The 19,953-nt window shown below is 47.9% G+C and overlaps 1 protein-coding gene across 3 annotated transcripts in view; it reads left to right on the top strand.

Moving 5' to 3' along the window:
- The window catches only part of Cfap99 (cilia and flagella associated protein 99), a 44,736-nt gene extending 29,104 nt beyond the window's left edge, over window positions 1-15,632 (top strand). For 2 of the 3 annotated variants that reach the window (XM_006985550.4, XM_042285808.2), the window contains 6 exons: window positions 1,676-1,880; window positions 10,577-10,718; window positions 10,942-11,093; window positions 12,605-12,810; window positions 14,148-14,310; window positions 14,437-15,632. In XM_006985550.4, the coding sequence (XP_006985612.1) occupies window positions 1,676-1,880; window positions 10,577-10,718; window positions 10,942-11,093; window positions 12,605-12,810; window positions 14,148-14,310; window positions 14,437-14,553 (985 nt within the window). In that variant the 3' untranslated portion in view covers window positions 14,554-15,632. Of the gene's footprint in view, window positions 1-1,675; window positions 1,881-10,576; window positions 10,719-10,941; window positions 11,094-12,604; window positions 12,811-14,115; window positions 14,311-14,436 lie in introns of all 3 variants that reach the window. The other variant, XM_042285807.2, reaches the window with a different exon arrangement.
- The last annotated feature ends 4,321 nt before the right edge of the window (window positions 15,633-19,953 follow it).

Below are 19,953 nucleotides of genomic sequence, written 5' to 3'. Positions count from 1 at the left end.
CATCATTTACCTGGAGGTGATGGTCAATGATGCAAGGTGGGGGCTGTGTCCTCAAGACTGTCCACCCCAAGATGCCAATTGTAATCATCAAATAGGTTTTTTTGTTCGTTTATTTTGTACTTGCAATGCTGGGGATCAAATCCAGGGCCATGTGCGTACCAGGCAAGCACCTTACCTCTAATCAATCCCCTCAGGTCTCCAGGTAGTTTTAATTGTGCTTCTAACCAACCATATGTAATTTTGGGGTTTCACAACTCCTTTCTTGTTTTGTTTTTAAGACTTATTTTTATTTTTTATCATTTATGTGTGCATCTCTGTGAGTGGATGGGCATGTGTGTGCTGGTGCTTGAGGAGGCCAAAAGAGGGCGTCAGTTATCTTGGGGATAGAATTAATAAAATAAGTGTGAGCTGCCCTTTGTGAGTACTGGGATGTGAACATCAATCCTCTTGATAGAACAGCAAGTGCTCTTAAAAGCTAAAACATCTCATCCAGGTGGTCGTGGCACACACCTTTAATCCCAGCACTCCAGAGGTAGAGGCAGGCAGATCTCTGTGAGTTCAAGGCCAGCCAGGTCTATAGGACAGCCAGGGATATATGGAGAAACCCTGTCTTGAAAAAAAAAAAAAAAAAAAAACAGCACTAAACCATCTCTCTTGAATCCCTCCCCCATTTGATTAATTACCTACAGAAGCTCAAAGAACTTGGAGACAGGCTTAGTTGCATATACCAATTCATTGTAAAAAGTGTGACTAAGGGCACAGAGAAGAACTGCACAGGACAGAGAGTAGGAAACCAGTCACAGAGCTTCACACTCCACTCAGATCACCAGCCTCCAGGATCCTCTACCTGCTCAGTTCTCCAGAAACTCATGTCAACCCTGACCTCTATGTTGTATGGGGATTTGCCATGTATGTGATTAATGAAATCACTGGTGTGTGTGATCACCTCCCCTCCTGTCCAGTTTCCTGGGCAATGCTGAGGGTGAAGCTGAAACTTCCAAACACTGCCCCTGCCTTGGTCTTTCTGGTGACCAGCCTCATGCTGAAGGTGCCCAGAGACCACGAGTCTGAAATTACCTCATTTGCATAAAAAACACTTGGAAATTCTCAAGTATTTTAGGTGTCCAGTCATATGGCAAGAAATGAGGATGAGGACCCAATGCATTTCACGGCGTCATGACCAATCTCTGGTCCTGCTGTGGTCGGGGAAAGGCATGCAGGCCTGTGTCAGGCTCATGGCCACATTTCACAGAGATAATTTCAGCTCTGTGAGTGAGGAGACAGACCGGGGCGAGGAGAGACTTAGCAGAAAGCTGGTCCTGTCCCTTGACCACCCTCAGGGTCACTTGCTCCTTGGAACTCCACCCATGAGTGTCCTTTCATGTCTACAAGTTGGGCTGTGGTGGGGACCTCAGGCGGCTGACTGGGAGGATGAGTATGTGAACAAACGTGGACAGGGTCGGTAGGGGGACAGAGAAGTGGATGGAGGACGGGCGAGGAGATGGCTTAGAGGTGGCTGGGTGGGTACACGGGAGAGGCAGGCAGATGTAAGTAGGTAGGGAGCATTGGCAGAGAATGTTCTTTGAGGATGTCCCTGCCTGACAGGACCAATGACCTCCTAGTGGTCCTGATCACATGAGGAAACCTAGCTGCACCTCTGTCTCCCTTCCCCTAGAGTTGATAAGCTTGTGGATGGGGCTGGAGACTTCTCTGAGTTCCTTGAGTGGCAGAAGAAGATGCAGGCAAAGGACCTTGAGGAGCAGCTAGCTGCATGCGAGTGCCGGCGGCTGCAAGGGAAGCTGAGCCATGAGGAGGCCATCTTGGCCCGGCAGAACCTCATCCAGGAAAACAAGCTGAAGGCTGACCAGAAGAAGGAGGAGGTGATGTATGCTATGTAGGAGTGGCCAAGGCCACAGTGTGACTTCTGGGAGTCACGAGCTGTGGCCAACAGAGAAATCAAGCACCTATTCTGTGGCTGACTACAGCCTGGCAGCCACTGTGACCCAGGGTCATCACCTAAGCCCTACAGGGAGACATGGTTTCTTTGGCCCTCCATCAACATCCAGGGGTCCATAAGAATTTCACGTTAACTGAACTGAGTGGCATTCGTGCTCCTGCCCAGAGGCCACCCGGGTCTAGACTTCAGCTTTGTTTCTCCTTGTGTCCCACTGAGAACCAGAGCTCAAAGGCTGCACTTGAGGTCATCACATTACTTCTTTGAGTGGATTCACTTGTGCAATGTTTGGTGTTTGTTTTTAAGAACTCAGAGATCCACCTACCTCTGCGGGGATTAAAGGCATGTGCCACCACCACCCGGCTTCTATTCAATTTTAGGATTTGCTCTTTCTTTCTTAATTTACTTTGTTTTGCTTTGTTTGGTACTATGAACTGAACTCAGAACTTTGTGCATGAGAAGGACATGCTCAGCCACCAAGTTAAACTCTCAGCAGAATATTTCTCTTTTGAAAGTTTTTTTTGTTGTTGATGTTTTGTTTTGTTTTTCGAGACAGGGTTTCTCTGTGTAGTTTTGCACCTTTCCTGGAACTCACTTTGTAGACCAGGCTGGCCTCAAACTCACAGAGATCCACCTGCCTCTGCCTCCCAAGTGCTGGGATTAAAGGCGTGCGCCATCACCGCCGACCTCCCACTCCCCCCCCAAACGTTTTTACATTACAAATTCCATTCCACTAGAGATGTAGCTCAGTAGAGTGCTTGACTACCATATGCTAAGTCCTAGGTTCAGTCCCTAGTACTGTAAAGAAAAAAAAACAGTACAAATAGATCAAGAGAAAGAAAGACATTGCATTACTCCTGCAGCACTTGTGAGGGTGAGGCAGAAGGATTAACAGGAGTCCAAGGGCAGTTTAGAGAGTAAGACTTTGTCTCCAAAAGGAAAAAAAAAGTTCTTTCATGCGTAACATAGAACTTTTCAAAACAAATTCTTCATGTTGAGTTGTTGTGATCGTTTGTTTATTTTGAGAACTTGGCCCATTACACTAAGTTGTCAAATTTATAAATTTGTAATATTCTAACATCTTTTTAAAAAAATTCCTGGGGTTGGGGATTTAGCTCAGTGGTAGAGCGCTTGCCTAGCAAGCACAAGGCCCTGGGTTCGGTCCTCAGCTCTGAAAAATAAAAAAAAAATAAAGTAAAATAAATTCCTACTGCTGTGTGTTGGCACATGCCTTTAATCCCAGCACTCGGGAGGCAGAGGCAGGCGCATCTCTGTGAGTTCGAGGCTAGCCTGGTCTACAAAGCAAGTTCCAGGAAAGGCACAAAACTACACAGAAAAACCCTGTCTCGAAAAACAAAAAACAAAAAACAAAACACAAAACAAAACAAAACAAAAAAGACCCTGTCTGTATTAGTCAGGGTTCTCTAGAGGAACAGAACTGATAGAATTAATATGTATCTAAACACACACACATACATATATAATATGTAATATATGTATATTAAAGAGAATGTACTATAGTGGTTTGCAGGTTGTGGTCCAGCTAGTCCAACAATGACTGTCTACCAACAGAAAATCCAAGAATCCAGTAGTTGTTCAATCCATGAGGCTGGATGTCTCAGTTGGTCTTTAGTATATGCTGGAATCCCAAAGAAGTAGGCTCTGATGCCAGTGAAGGAGTGGACTTTTTAGCAAGAGTGAGGGCAGCCAAAGAGAAAGAGTTTCCCTCTTCCATGTTCTGCAAACAGAAGGTGTGGCCCAGCTTACAGGTGGATCTTCCCACCTCAAAAGATCCAAATTAAAAGTAGGTCTTCCTGCTTCAAACGATTTAATTAAGAAAAATTCCTCACAGGTATACCCAGCCGCTTGCATTTTAGTTAATTCCAGATGTAGTCAAGTTGACAACCAGGAATAGCCATCAACACTGTCAAAAATGAAACATTTACTTTTTGTTTCACTGGCTTTCTCTGTTTTGATAACTTCCGTCTCCCTGCTCCTTGCTTTCTGTCTGCTGTACTCTTGTTTTTCCAGCTTCTCGAGATGGGAACGTAGGTTGCTGGTATGAGTCAGCCGTGCTTTTCCACCGTGAGGACTTAGGGTTGGGTGTTTTCTCTGGTTCATGGCTTTATCTGTGTGCCCCCAATCCTGACATGCTGTATTCCATTTCAAATAGAAGGTCGGTGTTTCCCCCATATTTCTCTAGATTTCCTCTTTGCCCAATGAGTTAGTTAAACGTGTGTTGTTTGGCCAGACAGTGGTGGCACATGCCTTTAATTCCAGCACTTGAGAGGCAGAGGCAGGTGGATCACTGTGAGTTCAAGGCCAGCCTGGTCTACAGAGCAAGATCCAGGAAAGGCACCAAAACTACACAGAGAAACCCTGTCTCAAAAAAAAAAAAAAAGGTGTGTTGTTTGGTCTCCCAGCATTGGTAAATTTTTCCATTATCTTTGTTAATACTTTCTAATTTGAATCTACTATGGTCCATGAACACGCTGGGTTTTTTTTTTCTTCATGTGTCTCTATAGTTTGTTTGTTTGCTTTGCTTTTTGTTTTGAAATGGAATCTCGCCATGTAAGCCAAGCTGGCCTCAAACTTGTGACCCACTCAGCCTCCTGAGTGCTGGGACTGCCAGGTTTCTTGGCACCATGCCCTGTGTTGAGTTGTTGGGTTTTGTCCAGGAGGTTGTCCTGCTGTGTGTTCCGTATATGGTGGTGCTGGAGAAGAATGTGTGCTCTTTGGTCTTGGGGAGTTCTCTGAAGTCCATCACTCCTTGCTGATTGGCAGTACTATTGAGTTCTGTTCATTTGCTAATTGTCTGTCAAGTGGATCTGTGCATTGTTGAGAAGGGATTGAAGTCCACAAATATAACTGTGAAATTCTTCTTTCTATTTTGGTTTCGCCTCACATATTCTGCAGCTCTGTTGCTTGGTACATGCAAATTTGTAGCTTCTGTGTCTTCTGTGGAGTTGGGTCTCTTAGTATTCTGTTATGTTGTATCTTTGTCACTGGTAATTTTCTTTGCTCTGTTATCTACTTTAAATGATACTAAATCCTTCTTTCCTTGGTTAATATTTGCATGAGCATTATTTTCCATCCTTTGAGGTTTGTTACTGTCTTTGTTTTGGTTTGGTTTTTCAAGACAGGGTTTCTCTGTGTAGCCCTGGCTATCCTGGAACTCACTCTGTAGTCCAGACTGACCTCAAACTCACATAGATGCCTGCCTCTGCCTCCCGAGTGCTGGGATTAAAAGTATGTGCCACTACCACCCAGCATTTTTTATTGTTGTTGTTGATTTGTATATGTATGTTTGGTGTGTGTGTGTGTGTGTGTGTGTGTGTGTGTGTGTGTGTGTGTGAGAAGCCAGGGTTCCAGTTACATTTCCGTCCATACCTCCTTGACTGTGAATAGAGAGCAGTTCAGTTGGAGCTAATATGGGGAAAAAGCAGTTTGGGGAAAGGTGCAGGGCCCAGTTCCCTCCCACCTGGTTCCCTTGCCCGTGGGTGCAATGGAAGGGCTTGGTCGGGCCATGGTGGCTAGTGAAGTCATCTTCCCTCAGCAGTCACCTCTACCTTCCCAGCAGCTGGCTTTACTGTCCCGTCTCCTCTATCACCACATGTGGCAAGTGACTCAAGAAAGGTTTGTCACTGAGGAACTGAATCAAGAGTGACTGCTGTGTCTGACTGTCTGAGTACTGAGTCTAGAGTGGACGCTGTGTCTGTGTCTTCCTGGCCACAGACAGGCTCTCACAGCCTCTCCAGGTTTGGTTACAACCTAACAAGGTCTCTCTGATACCCAAAGGTCTCGTGACTTAGTGGCCACAGGTAGAACCCAAGGAGAAGAGTGCCGTGGGAGGGTGACAGTCAGCCAAACCTGAAGATTGTTAGTGAACTTTGAGCCTTGTCAACACAGCTATCCTCACAGGCAGGCCACAGAAGGCTGGCATCCCAGACCCAGAACTGTGTTCTTCAGTGTCTGTGGGTAAATGCACTGCTTGCCAACCAATGAATGCCCAGGGGTCTTGCTGTTGGTTCTGAGAATGCCTAGCACACACACGTTCATGTGGCTAAAATCTTTGCCTAATGATAGCCCCATTAGATGACACTGAATATGTTAAAATAAAAAAGTTTAATTTTTCTTATGCTCTGTGCTCAGATGCTTTTTCACAGTCCCAGCAGGTGCCAATCAACTACAGCTTTTTGTGTGTGCAAGGTCCCTCCACTCCCACTGGCCACAGTACCTTTGGCTCATCCTCTGATCTGTTTGCATTGCTCCACAGCCTTCAGAAGCCTCCTTTATATTTAGAGACAAGATCCTTGGGCTTACTGTGGTTTTCTGTGCTTCAGTCCTAGTTATTAGCTAGGTGTCGAAATGCATACCTCCAACCTCACAGGAGGCTGAGGCCGGAAGGTTGGGATTTTGAAGTCAGCCTGGGCTACACAGGGAGACACTGACTTAAAAAAAAAGACCTATGTTTCAACAATCCCCTATGCTTCACCATGGAGACCAATATTAAGTTCTGGCTCTGGTTTCTTCCACAGCAAAAAAAAAAAAAAAAAAAAAAAAAAAAAAAAGATGTATTTAAAATCATGGGTGTAACAGTGATCTTTTAAGTGTGTGTGTGTGTGTGTGTGTGTGTGTGTGTGTGTGTGTGTGTGTGTGTGTGTGTGTGTGTATGGCCAGATGGCCGGATGGATGGATGGATGGATTTGTCTATACTGGTATTTGAATCTAGGGCCCTGTGCAGGATAGGTGAATGCTCTATACTAAGCTATATCTCCAGCAACAGTGGTGTTTTCACTGTTCTAACACTGACTTGATTACTGGTTATATTTTCTTCTCTTAACTAAATTTATCCCCCTTTTAAAATAATTTGGTGAATCATGCAAATAATAAGCTAAACTGAATAAAACTCGCTTTTTAACTCTGCACTCATCAATCACAGTAGGATCAATGCAGGGTAGCCCTACCAGTCTCAACACTAAACCCACTAGTGAGAAACATTTCACATGCTGGTTGCCATGGGGACCATTCTTTGAGTACATCTTTACCGAAGTCCTCACTCAGTCTGATGCAGATTGGCAGCTCTTGCAGGGCTCTGCCACTTGGCTCCAGTCACACAAAGGCCATCTAGCATGTTTTGTGGGCTTTTTATATATTGTTTATTATTGTAGTGTAGGGAATTAAGCCCAGGGCACCCCCATACACACAGGACAAGAACTTCATCATTGAGCTGTACCTCCAGCTCTGGGTTAGTTTTGAAGTTCTCCTACTCAAGTAACCCAAAGCTCCTACATGGTGCCACCTAGAAGAAGAGCCCTTGTTTGGCTGCTGTCTTGTGGAAAGGATAAGATCTGCAGTAGAACTCAAGAGCTGGACCAAGGATGAACGCCTTGCCTCTTGCCCCCGGGCAGAACACAGGTCTGGGGTTTCCATCCCAGGAAACAGCCAGGTGTTTGCCTCTAGACTCAGCCAGCTATCTGCTCTGCCGCTCACTTCCCTGGTGATGCCAGTCTTTCTGTGGATCTGGCACATACGTCTCACCAAACCCCTGTGCCTACCTGCCACCCCCAGCCTCAGCACCTCCTCTTCCTCCACTCATTCCCTTTCTCTTTTGGGAAGGGGGGGTTGTGTTTTTGAGACAGGGTTTCTCTGTGTCACTCTGGCTACTCAGACTCACTCTGTAGACCAGGCTGGCCTCAAACTCACAGAGATCCTCCTGCCTCTGCCTCCCAAGTGCTGGAATTAAAGGTCCATGCCACCACCACCCAGCTCACCCATTCCCTTTCCTTGCTGACCTCCAATACTGTGTGGATGCCTACACTGTCAATGGGGGTGACCGATCCCCTTCTCTGAGCCCTTGCCATGCTGTTCGTTGTGCCCAGTGCAACTGACCAAGTGGCATAGCAGGCGAAATGAAACCAAAACAACAACAACAACGAAAAAACAAACAAACAAAAACACTTTTTTTGTTTGTTTGGTTTTTTTTTTTTTTTTGAGAAAAAAAGTTCAGCTGGGTGGTGGTGGCTCATACCCTAAATCCCAGCACTTGGGAGGCAGAGCCAGGTGGATCTCTGTGAGTTCGAGGCCAGCCTGGGCTACAGAGCGAGATCCAGGACAGGCACCAAAACTACACAGAGAAACCCTGTCTCGAAAAACCAACCAATCAAACAAACAAACAAAAAGTTCAATGAAAGTGATTAGGGAGGCCCAGGTATTGCCCTACGGCACATGGCAAATCTATGATCTGTTATTAAAGTCCCAGGCCAGGGAGGCCTGGCTCAGAGAGTTGCAACACACTGTTTAAATATCAGATCTGTTTTTTGGAATCCAAGGTGAACGTAGGCAAGATGGAGTTGATCTGCTCTGTTCTAGAGCCACAACTAGATGCTTCTTTCTCAGTTGCTGTGCCCATGGTCTACATGTTGTAAAAGCCAGTGGTTGTTCCTGGGGAGGTGGCCCAGTGGTTAAGAACACTGGCCACTCTTCCAGAGGACCTATGTTTGATTCCCAGCACAGCACGGCGGCTTATAACCATCTGAAACTCCAGTTACAGGGGATCTTGACAAACTTCTGGCCTCCTTGGGCATTGCATGCATGCAGTATACATGCTGGCAAAACACCCATACGCATAAAAAAATAAACTGAACAAAACAAAACAAAAACTGGTGGTTGACAGGTTGTTGATTATGATGTCCTTGTAAATCTAGAAGCCATTGTTATTATCTTCATGTATTCATCATTGGGGGGTGTGGGGCAATTAACAGCCCTATAAAACTAATATGCCCAAGCGCAAATGGAGCAAAAATGAGACCCAGAATTTGAGGGTAAAAAAGACAGACACAAAATGAAGGCAAATCTGCCATGTTTTTTTCCTGCCTTTAGCTGTCCATTGGGCATCTGCAGGCCATGTGAAGTCAGTGCAAAAGCAACCTCTACGTCTTATTTGCATGGCTTGTTCCCAAGATGGCACCTTTTCTGCAGAGCTGTGCCATCTTTCAGACTCTCTATGGTAAGGGTTGCTGCCTGACCATGAGTTGGCTTTTCCTTATTTCCAGCAGGAAGCTCTCAGCTATGTCCTTACCATGGGCCTGGCCCTCTCTCTCTTGGTCCCAGATGATGTAAACCAGGCCTGGGATCCCTGTAACTCTGCTTAGGGCAGAGGCTCACAGTGCAGGAACCGGCATTTTTCTTTGTTTTTTTTCTTGCTTACTTACTTGAGACAGGCATGGTCGCTGGTACACCCCTGTCACTTAGCACTCAGGAGGCAGAGGCAGGTGGATCTCTGAGTTTGAGGCCAGCCTGGTCTCAAGTTCTAGGATATCCAGGGCTACACAAAGAAACCCTGTCTCAAAAAAAAAAAAAAAAACAAAAAACCAACCCCCCACCCCCCCAAAAAAAACCCGACAAAATAATTAAAAACAACTTTGGAAGCCTGGCGTGTGAACAAATGCCTATAATCCCAGCACTCAGGAGGAGAGGGCAGGACAATGATGAGTTTGATTGTCAGCCTGGGCTGCACAGTGAGTTTGAGGCAAGCTTGGGCTACCAAAAAGAAAGAAATGGAGTGTGTTGGGACACGTCTTCAATTTTAGCACTCCTATGCAGTAGTAGGAAAATCAAGGTCATCCCATGGGCACAGCAACTGAGAAAGAAGCCTCTAGTTGTTGCTCTAGAACTTGCAGCAAGTCCCAGGCCAGCCTAGGCTATATGAGACTGCAGCAAGTCCTAGGCCAGCCTAGGCTATATAACACTCTGTCTTAAAATAAAACAACCCCCACTGCCCCCACTGCCCCTTCTTTTGGTTCTGGAAATCAAATCCAGGCACTTGCATTTTTTTCCCTCTGCCTCCTGCATGCTGGGATTAAAGGTATGAGCCACCACCGCCCGGCTGGCACTTGCACATCTTAACCACATGTGCTTCTTACTGGCCCCTCCCCACCAGTTTCCTCTATTGTGAGCATCTTCCTTCATCAGGTTCTAGAGCTGCTACAACAAAATACTGGAAACTCAGCCGGGGTGGTGGTGGCGCACACCTTTAATCCCAGCACTCAGGAGGCAGAGGCAGGCGGATCTCTGTTCCAGATAAATTTATTAGAGTACACAATATTTTGGGGAACACAATACCACCACATTTCCTCTCTTTTTGTCTAAAATTAAAAAAGCTTATAACTAATACAAGAAAAACTATCTAATAAGTATATGCAATATACAGTCAAGATTACATTAACAATGTCTAGTCCATTGACATTTGACAGATCCAGACAAAAAACTCCATTATATATATTAACAATGTCCAGTCCAGTAACATCTGATAAACTCAGACCAAGAATGAGTTCCAGGAAAGGTGCAAAGCTACACAGAGAAACCCTGTCTTGGGGGGAAAAATACTGGAAACTCAACCCCAGGACACCCCTGGGAAGAAGGAAGGAGGACACGAGGTAGAACGTCCCCAGTATGCCCAAATTGAGAGGGACTAGGTTTTTCAGGAACTGATGGCCCTGGGATGAACCCAGGGCGGGGATGGCTGGGTGCCCCACAAACTTCTGGTGTAGGCTGGGACGGGATTAAAGGGGGACCCAGCCCAGCCCAGTTCTCAGTGTTTTGGGTCCTCTGTCTGAGCAGACAGCTGAGCTAATGCTGCAGTGTGCTGAGAGGCGCCTCCAAGAGGAGAAGGCCATGAAAGAGCTGGTGGGGCAGATCATTGAAGCCCAGAAGAATGTCAAGGTGGCCCAGATGAAGCTTGTGAAGGGCCGGCAGCAGATAGGTACCGAAGGGAGTCAGGTGCCCTGAGGCCTGCCCCATTCCCTTACATCCTTCTCAATGACCAAACAAGCTACTGTGGTCAGTGAGGGGTGGTGCCCCTGGAGGGTGGGCTAGGGCTGAGCAGGGGCCAAGGTCTGAAGAAGACACTCCCGGGGGACACAGCCCCTGCTCGTTGCCTGCCAGACCATTCACTGTCCTCATCAGCACCCCACTTGGTTCCCAAGTTCAGGAGGTGATAGAAGAGAGCCGGGAGCTGCTGCAGCGTAGCATGGAGGCGGCCAAAGAGGAGCAGAGACGGCGCTGTGAGCTCACCGCCCAGCTGCGAGCACTGGAGACGCAGCCCACACGCAAGGGCAAGCTGGTGGACCTGACCCAGGTGAGACTGTGGCCCCTGGAAGCTTCAACGGCAGGGTGACTCCTTGTGTGGTACAGCATGTACAGAATTCTCCTCAAGGTCAGTCTTGACCTATCCACAATCCTCTCGTTACTTGGGTACCACCAGCTGCGGATGGAGTCGGCTTAAAGTATGTGCTACAGCAAGACAGTGAGTTTCTCCGGTGACCTTGATATGGTACCAACCACAGACCAAAGAAACAATTCCACCCTAATCTAAACTAGTGAGCCAGTGATTTTATTGAGGCTACGTATAGGAGCATGGGGAAGGGCTACTTATGGAGGACTCAAAGGTGAGCTTACCAAAAAAGTTCACCCCAATTGCAAGGGACACCTCAGAAAAGCTGTGCCTCAGGAGATCCCTGCACAATCTGCAGGCAGCTCAGCCGGCTGTTGTGTGAGACCCTTTTCCTGAGTAGATGCAACACACATCTACTTACCATAGTAAGGGAACCCAGGACAGACCAAAGTAACAATTGGACCAAAGTCCAGCTTGGTAAACCAGTGGATTTTTACTGGGGCTCCTAACAGCAGTGTGAGCAAGGTTAACTTACAGGTACCAGGATGGCTCAGAAGCAGTTGCGTCACTGAAAAGCCTATCCCAACACAGACAACAGCTCATGGAAACTGGGTCCCAAGAGCTCTCTGCACAATCTGCAGGCAGCTTGACAGGCCTTAGAATCTCCTCTGACAGCCCTACTGGTCAGAGTCTCTTCCCCAGTGGTTGTCTACTCATTTTATAAAGCTGGGAGAGGACCTTGAGGACCTTGACCTTTATTCTGAGCCTTAACCCCCACCCACCCTCCTAGACTGGATGGTTGCCCTTGAAGGAAATTGCTGTTCAGCACTTGTGCATGAGTTTTCTCTTTCCAACAACTGTCATTGCCATACAGCCATGGCCACCACGGCCTTGTGAATCCTGTAACTTTACGAGCTTTCTGAGCCTTGTAAGTTTCCTTTGTCTCCTGAGTCCTAGAAGCCTCCTCTTATCTGCAGGATATCTGCAGGATATGGAATGTTTTTCTTTGGAGGAAAAAGCTACCCATCAGAGCAGGATCTCTGATGGGGAGAGAGCTAAACTGCATGGAAGTAGCCATTTGGGGAGCTGCATGTTGAAGGGTGAGGTCCCTGGACTCTCCAGACCCAAGACAGAAAGAGGAGTAAGGAGCACCCAAGTGTATAAAAATCCAGAGCCAGAGAAAGCCAAGACCTAAGGGAGAGGGGGGAAGTAGCCTGTATGAGAAAGCAGAGGAGAGCCAGGTTCATAGGAGCAAGGGAGCAGGACTGGGAAAGTTTTGCAGTTGACTGCTAGGTCTCACCTAGCCCCAGGGTGAAGGGCATCCAGCTGAGAAGTTCAGCTTCACTGTAGGGTTCCAGGCTGGAGCTGCTGATGGGGGTTACACGGGCCGATTGAAGCAGAGGAAAGGTCTTCTTGGTTGAGGGGTGCCTGGCTTTACAGCTGCAAGCTTAAGGTCTTCCCTTGTTCTTTGGAAGATCCCAGGATATGGTCTGGAAGGCGAGATGTCTGTTGTGGAACTTCGAGAAAGGCTGGCCCTGCTCAAAGAGACCCAGAAACGAGAGCAGGAGGAAAAGCGGGATCAAATCATTCAGGACAAGCGAGTCAAAAGCCAAAAGCTACAGAACACAATGGAGCAAATCTCACTGTGCCGCACAGCCATGGGCAGAACCGCAGCCTTGAGGTGAGTACCGTGCTTCCGAGGAAGTCACCTCCATGTGTGGAAGGAGCGCAAGCCTGCTCTACACCTTCCTCCGTGGGTACCCTTGCCACACCAGCAGCTCCTGCCAGGCTATCCTCTCCAGTAATTCTGACCATTTTTATTTCGTGGGAGAATTATCAGGTCTGTGGCAATGGCTGCGATGCCCGTGACACACACCATGCAATGCACCAATATCCCGAGGACCTTTGTGCCATATGTGCTTGACCTAGCCAGCTAGCTGTTTATCAGTCTTCAAAGCCATTTAGGAATGGTTGCAGACAACATATACTTCACCCCTAAGCACTGTAGTGTGTATTTTCTTTAATAAAAAAAAATGCTGCCCTACATAAACCACACCACCATGACACAACTAGCAAAAGTCACCAAAATTCTCAACATCACTTAAATGTCTGTCTGAATCCACACTTCTCCAAGTGTCTCAGGACTGCTAAGACTTTTTAAATAGTTTGCTGGGTTTTTTTGTAAGCCAGTATCTAGGTCACACATAGTTGTGTGTGCAGATATGCACATACCTTTTATTTGTTTGAGAACATCTTTATCCAGGTCAGTGTCCAATGACAGCCAGGTTGGTCACAACTGCCCTAGGGGAAGTGGTAACTAGGCCTATTACAATGGAACACACTGGTCTCTAGAGAAAATACCTTCATGTGCCTGGGGGAGGGGTGGACAGAGGAAAGACCCGAATTCATTGCCAGTGGAAGAGAATAATACATCACTCTTGGTCATCTGAGCAACTGCCGCCCTGGCTGCAATTCAGAGGAAAGGACTAGCTGGCCACAGTTACAAAGTGACACACATCTTAGGAAACCCATCACTTCCCAGCTGCTGGCCTCATCCTCGCAGACCCCAAATGTACCATGATGTTGGAGTGCCTCTCAAGATTCAACTCTGGTGACAATGTTCTTGGACCCCACCCCCATTCCTGCAGCCAGCCTCTATTGCAGGAATTTAATGGGAGAATTTTTGTAGGGGAACAGGGCCAGGACAGTTGGGCAAGGAGCATGTGTTCATGCCCCATGCTGTGACATATATACTCTAATCAAAGCTGCAGGCAGCAAGACAGGACAGGAAAGGGGCCCATATTAAGAAGGGGATGTGTGGAAATGCTGTCACCTGGGGACCATGAGAATGCCAAAGGCAGTGTGAGGCAAAAGGAGTTTTCGAATTTTCACACCAATTCTGTGTTAGAATGCAGAAAACTTAAAAAGATTAAAAGGGTAAGGGTGCTGGCAGGATCCCACGAAAACCCTCCTGGGTGTCGTCCAGCCAGCTCCTAAGCCAGTGCTGTCGCGGTCCAGGTGGGAGAAAAAGAAGGCCCAGGCTGGAAGTCTGGGGACACCCTCCCAGGACGAGCGTGTGTTGGAGCTGCAGCGCCGAATGGAGGAGAGGGTGGCTGAGCGCCGCAGGCAGACAGCGAAGCTGCAGGTGTCGCCGCCCCGGACCGTGCGCCCCCAGCTGCGGGTGAGCTAGGAGGGAAGTGAGGGCAACTTTTGGGTCTGAGAGGTAGGGGACTGTTAGGGCATGAGGAAGTTAATGTCTGGGCGCCTGGGTGTGGGACCCAACGCCTCCTCAACCACCCGCTCGCAGGCTCAGGAGGAGGCGCAGCACTGGCTGAAGCTGGACCAGAGTCGCGAACGCAGGCTGCGGGCAATGCAAGAGGCTGACCGCACCTGCGAGCCTACCCATCACCTGGAGGCCGCCTGATCAGCCCGGCGGCCATGCGCAAACACCGCGCTTGGCCGCCGACCTGCGCCCCCCGCTCCTGCCCCTCCAAGAGCAGCTCTTTTCCAGCACTCCAGCCACAAAGCCAACCTGCTCCAGCCTGCTCCTGTATGGTTGCCCCAGAAAAGACGGTGCAGTGGCGCAGGAGAAACGATAAACAGCTACTCTTGCTCCGGACTGCAACTGTACGTTTTTATGTGCCCTTCCCTATGCCCAGCAGGGCTTTTTGTATGGCTGGAAGCCCCACTCTCCAACCGGAGCAAATAGATATATGCCTGAGAACCCCACAGCAGCATGAGATTGCCAGTGAGGCCCGATTCTTGAACACCTGCTATAGACTGGTCCTTGTCATGCCCCATGTGGCTCATCTGAGTGAGCGATCGCTGCACGCAGCAACTATCGCCCAGGCCTGTTCTGCTAATGAGGCCACCTGTGTCAAAGAGGTGACCCTGGCCTGAAAGCCAGGGCTCAGAGCTACCTGCGGGTGCCTTTCAGGGCCCTCTCTCCAGCATCATCAAGAGCTTAAATCCAAGAAAATCGGAGCCCTTGGGGACACCCCCTCAACAGGGCAAGTAGCAGGCAGATCAGAGGTGTTCTCAATTTCTGGCCTTCATGCTGCTCTGTACTGGGGAAAGCTGGACTTTAATAATAGATGTGTGGAATGAATGCCTGCGGGTGAAATGTAGCCTGAAGAATAAAGCTGTATTGTGATGTTTAGTTCATAGGAAGATTGTGGCAAGTCATGGGGAGGGAATAAGCAAGGAGAAACTGCTAGATGGGTAGATGTTCAAGAGAGAGACATCACCCCCTGGCCATCCTCCTTAGGCCTGCAGAGAAGAGGGGCACCTCAGGTGGTGAGGCTGTACCCCAGGGCGCTTTCAGACCAAGAAAGTCTCTTAGCATTGACCGGAGTCCTGTGTCAGTATTGAGAACTAACAGAATTCCAAGGCTCTTTACAATCCCGGGTGGGGGGTGGAGGGAGAAAGGAATGCCCATCTCCCTGTTGAATTAGAATTGGGGGCAGATTCAATTTTACTTAAATAAAAATCACGTTTCTTACAGGTTTTGTGTGATTCAAACTCATTTAAAACAGAGGGACTATGCTGGTGATTTCCAGCCGGCCAAAGGCAGAGTGGATTTAGGATGTGCTGGACATGGGTGCTCTGTCTCCAGGATGCTTAACAGTTCCAGTCTGGACAAGAGGGAGAGGTCCATTGTCATGGTTCTAGGTTGAAACTGCTCTTGTTGGTCTAGCTCCTGCAGGGGAGCAAGTGTGCATGGCCTGAGGCAAACACTGCGGCCAGGCAGTAGGGATGACCTTTGACTTTCGGCTAGCTTCCGGGCAGCCCAGCAAACTGGGCGCCACTGGCAATAGTGCTGCCTGGCAGTGACAAGCTCCCTCCTCCTTGTCTTGTCTTTCGGGACTGAGTAGCTGCTCAGAGACAGCTCAGGAGCACCTGGGTGCTTGCTCCATAAGCCTGAGCCGGAGCGCAGGCTTGAGAGTATTTCTTAGTAATGTGGCAAGTGGACGCTGTATGTGGTAAAACTATGGCCAAATGTTAGCCTATATCAATACCCATTGTCTTGCAGCTTGATATCTCTGGTCTTGCTGGGCCTGGTAATTTACTCATGTAATCTCAGCACTTTGGAGGTAGAGGCAGGGAACAATGAAGAGCTGAGGCCAGCATGGGCGATGTAGTAGGTAGCCGGCCAGGCTGGCTGCACAGCAATACCCACATTAAAAGGAGTAGAGAGGGGTTGGGGATTTAGCTCAGGGGTAGAGCGCTTGCCTAGCAAGCGCAAGGCCCTGGGTTCGGTCCTCAGCTCTGGGGGGAAAAAAAGGAGTAGAGAGGCAGCAAGATGGCTGGGTGGGTTAAGGAGCTGGCTGTGCGAACCTGGCAACCTCAGATCAAATCTCGGGAACCGGTGGAAGGAGAGGAAGAACTCCCCAGAGTTTTCCTATGACTGTCTACACGTGCTCCATGGCACTTGTGACCTCTCCTGACTTACACACCCCCATCAAGAGAAAACAAACAAACCAGGTAGCTTATGAAAAGGGAAAGTATCTGCTCAGAACCCCCAAGACCAAGTTCTCAGCACAGAGGACATTTATTTGCCCCAAGGGACATAGGGCAGGGATAAGTGACAAAGACAGGAGACAGAGGATAAGGAGGAAGGGGAAGGGAACAAGTGAAAGGGGGCAAGTGCGTTCATCCCAGGGGGACAAAGGACTGTCTGGATAGAGGAGAGACAGATGTGACACACAGGAAAATGGCAGTTTATAAAGGTATAAGGGGAAACCTTGCGTTAGGATGAGGTGTTTAATTTTAATTGAACATGTTAACTAGGTGAGCCAAAGGGGGTTTTTGATTGCTGGACTTCAATACTTTGATAGCTGGACCTTAGTAGTCAGCCTCAGGAGGAGGAAGTGGCCAAATAAGGGAATAGACTTTGGTGGCCAGCTTTAGACATGCACTCTAATGGTTTTTTTTTTTTATCAAGGCAGAGGGAATGGGGAGAAGGGCAAGGCTTGCCAGAGCCATGCTCACCATGCTCAAGCTGGCCAGAGTTCCTTCAGTTTATCCCCCCAGCATCTGAACCATGCCTGGCCTCATAACTTTCTTTGTCCAATACCATACAGAAGTGGCAGTGTGCCAGCTTAGAGTCAGTCATCAAGTGGCCTCGTGTGAACATGATCAGGGTGGCCTGCTGAGATGACTCCATGTAGAGGAGTGCCAGTTGTCCCTGACAGGCTATCCTAGAGCATCCTGCAACCAATAGATTGCAGCAGTAGTGACAGCCAGAGCAGCACCTTGCTCCTCTTATAGATTTATGAATAACAATAAACACAGCCTGTTTAAGGTATGCAGATTGAGATATTTGGGATAATTTGTTCAAAAGTAAAACCTAAATGATGCACTTTCCAGCCAGGGCCTTCATATTGGAGACCCCTGCCTTCCATTCCCTATATGGAACTTTTAACAAAGGTGGCTGGCCAGCCAGAGATCTAGCTATAGCCCACAAGGTGCCATGAATGGTCTTTCTGGACCTTTCTTAATGACAACTCTTCTGGAGATGACCTGCCTACATACAGAAGAATCTTTCTTTTTTTGTTTGTTTGTTTTTGTTTTTGGAGACAGGGCTTCTCTGTGTAGCTTTGCGCCTTTCCTGGAACTCACTCTGTAGCCCAGGCTGGCCTCGAACTCACAGAGATCTGCCTGGCTCTGCCTCCCAAATGTTGGAATTAAAGGTGTGTGCCACCACCGCCCGGCTCAGAAGAATCTTCCTAACAGGGCAAGGATGGATAAGTCACTCTGCAGCTGGTGTGAGGCCTAAGGAAATCATTTTCTCCTGGCTCCTATGTGTGAACCTACTGGAGCACTGATATGCCGCTTTTTCTCTCCAAGTTGATGTTTAAAGCCTGGAGGAGGCAGTATTTGCGAGGCAGAAAGTTCACTGACAAATGGTGTTGCAAGAAAACTTGAGGGAGTTTCTGAGCATGAAAGTGCTGTTTGTGGTTGACTTTAACTACTACATCTTCAGCATACTAAATTTACAAAAGGCCAGGTATAGTGGCGCACACTGTAATCTCAACATTTGGGTGGGTAAGTTTTAATCTAGCCTGTGCTACATAGTGAGTTTCATGTCAGCCTGAACTAGAGAGAGACTCTGCCTCAAAACTAAACAAGAGGCTGGCAGATGACCCAGGAGGTAGAGGTGCTTGCCACTAAGCCTGGTGACCTGAGTTCGATCCCTGGGGTCCGTTCACACAGTGAAAGGAGAGAACCGGCTCACACAAGTCGTCCTCTGACTGCTACAAGTCCACACCCAATAAATAAATACGATAAAACTTTAAAAATAAACAAAGCCAGGTGATGTGGCGCACGCCTTTAATCCCAGCACTGGGGAGGCAGAGGCAGGTGGATCTCTGAGTTCGAGGCCAGCATGGTCTACAGAGTGAGCTTCAGGACAGCCAGGACTACACAGAGAGACCCTGTCTTGGAAAAAAAAAGTTTGTTCTGTGCAGGTTAAGTTTTCTGTTTGTAGTTCAAGAATAATTTCCTGTTTGTTCTTTGTTAAATCCTCATGAGCTAAAGTTTCTATTTGTAATTAAGAATAAGTTCCTGTGGGGCGGCGGCGGCGGCGGCGGCGGCGGCGGCGGCGGCGGCGGCGGCACACGCCTTTATGCCTTTAATTCCAGCACTCGGGAGGCAGAGGCAGGCAGATCTCTGTGAGTTCAAGGCCAGCCTGGGCTACAGAGTGAGTTCCATGAAAGGCGCAAAGCTACACAGAGAAATGCTGTCTCGAAAAAAACGAAAACCAAAAAAAAATAAGTTCCTGTTTCTTAGAGCTGATGTAAACTGCTTACAAGCCCCATTCACGTGATGTATATCCTTACTCCTGTTTCTTCTTCTTCATTGTATCTTTCTCTGGTGGTGTCCCTCCCTAGGACATGAGAGATGCTTACTTGCTGCAGCCTGTAAGCCCAGCCCCTTGCTGCTTACTACATAGGCTAGGCTAGCCAGGGTGATGCTGAAGAGTTCTAACCCTGGTGGTGAGGATGAGGGAGAGCTGAGGGGGCTGACCAGCCCAGCAACCATCCAGACCCAGACCCAGGGCTATGAGTTGGCCCATCCCATCATCTGCCTCATCTATGATCTGTGGGAGCACGTAAAGGTGCTGGTCCTGCTGACCCAAAGTTGCAGGATCTCCATGACACAGGACAACAGATATCCAAGAGGAGCTCCAATGACAGCCCAGTTTCTACCATATAGCAAAAATCAGAGGCCTTGAACCAGACCAATAACTCATTGCAATGAACACTTGCAAGTAATGATATAAGGACTAAAGGGTTTACTGAGACTCACTGTGTGACTTCAGCTTCCACGACAAAATTTTTCTTTTCTTTTTTTTCCCCTCTTTTAAATTTGTTTTATCCTGGGAGTTGGGGGAGTTTGCAAGGGTACATAGAGGGAGGATTGGAAGGAGCGGGGAGATGAGGGGGATCGAGATGCATGATGTGAAATCCACAAAGAATCAATTAAAAAAAAAGTTAAATTGGAAAAAAGCAACAACAAATAGAAACCTTAACTTGCAAGGACTTAACATAGGACAAGTAGGTTTTTTTTTGTTGTTGTTTTTTTTTTTTTTTTTTTTTTTTGGTTTTTTGAGACAGGGTTTCTCTGCATAGCTTTGGCTGTCCTGGAACTCACTCTGTAGACCAGGCTGGCTTCAAACTCACAGAGATCCGTCTGCTTCTGCCTCCTGAGTAATGGAATTAAAGATGTGTGCCACCACCTCCACCAGGCAGGAACTTTTTCTTAACTGTCTTATGCAAACACCCCTTAACCTACAAGGGTCTATTGTTCCTGTTTTGGTCTC

Source organism: Peromyscus maniculatus, chromosome 10 (assembly GCF_049852395.1).
Source record: "Peromyscus maniculatus bairdii isolate BWxNUB_F1_BW_parent chromosome 10, HU_Pman_BW_mat_3.1, whole genome shotgun sequence".
NCBI classification, from domain to species: Eukaryota; Metazoa; Chordata; class Mammalia; order Rodentia; family Cricetidae; genus Peromyscus; species Peromyscus maniculatus.
Note: the sequence above shows the minus strand (reverse complement) of the source record. Positions and strands in the feature narration are given on the sequence as shown.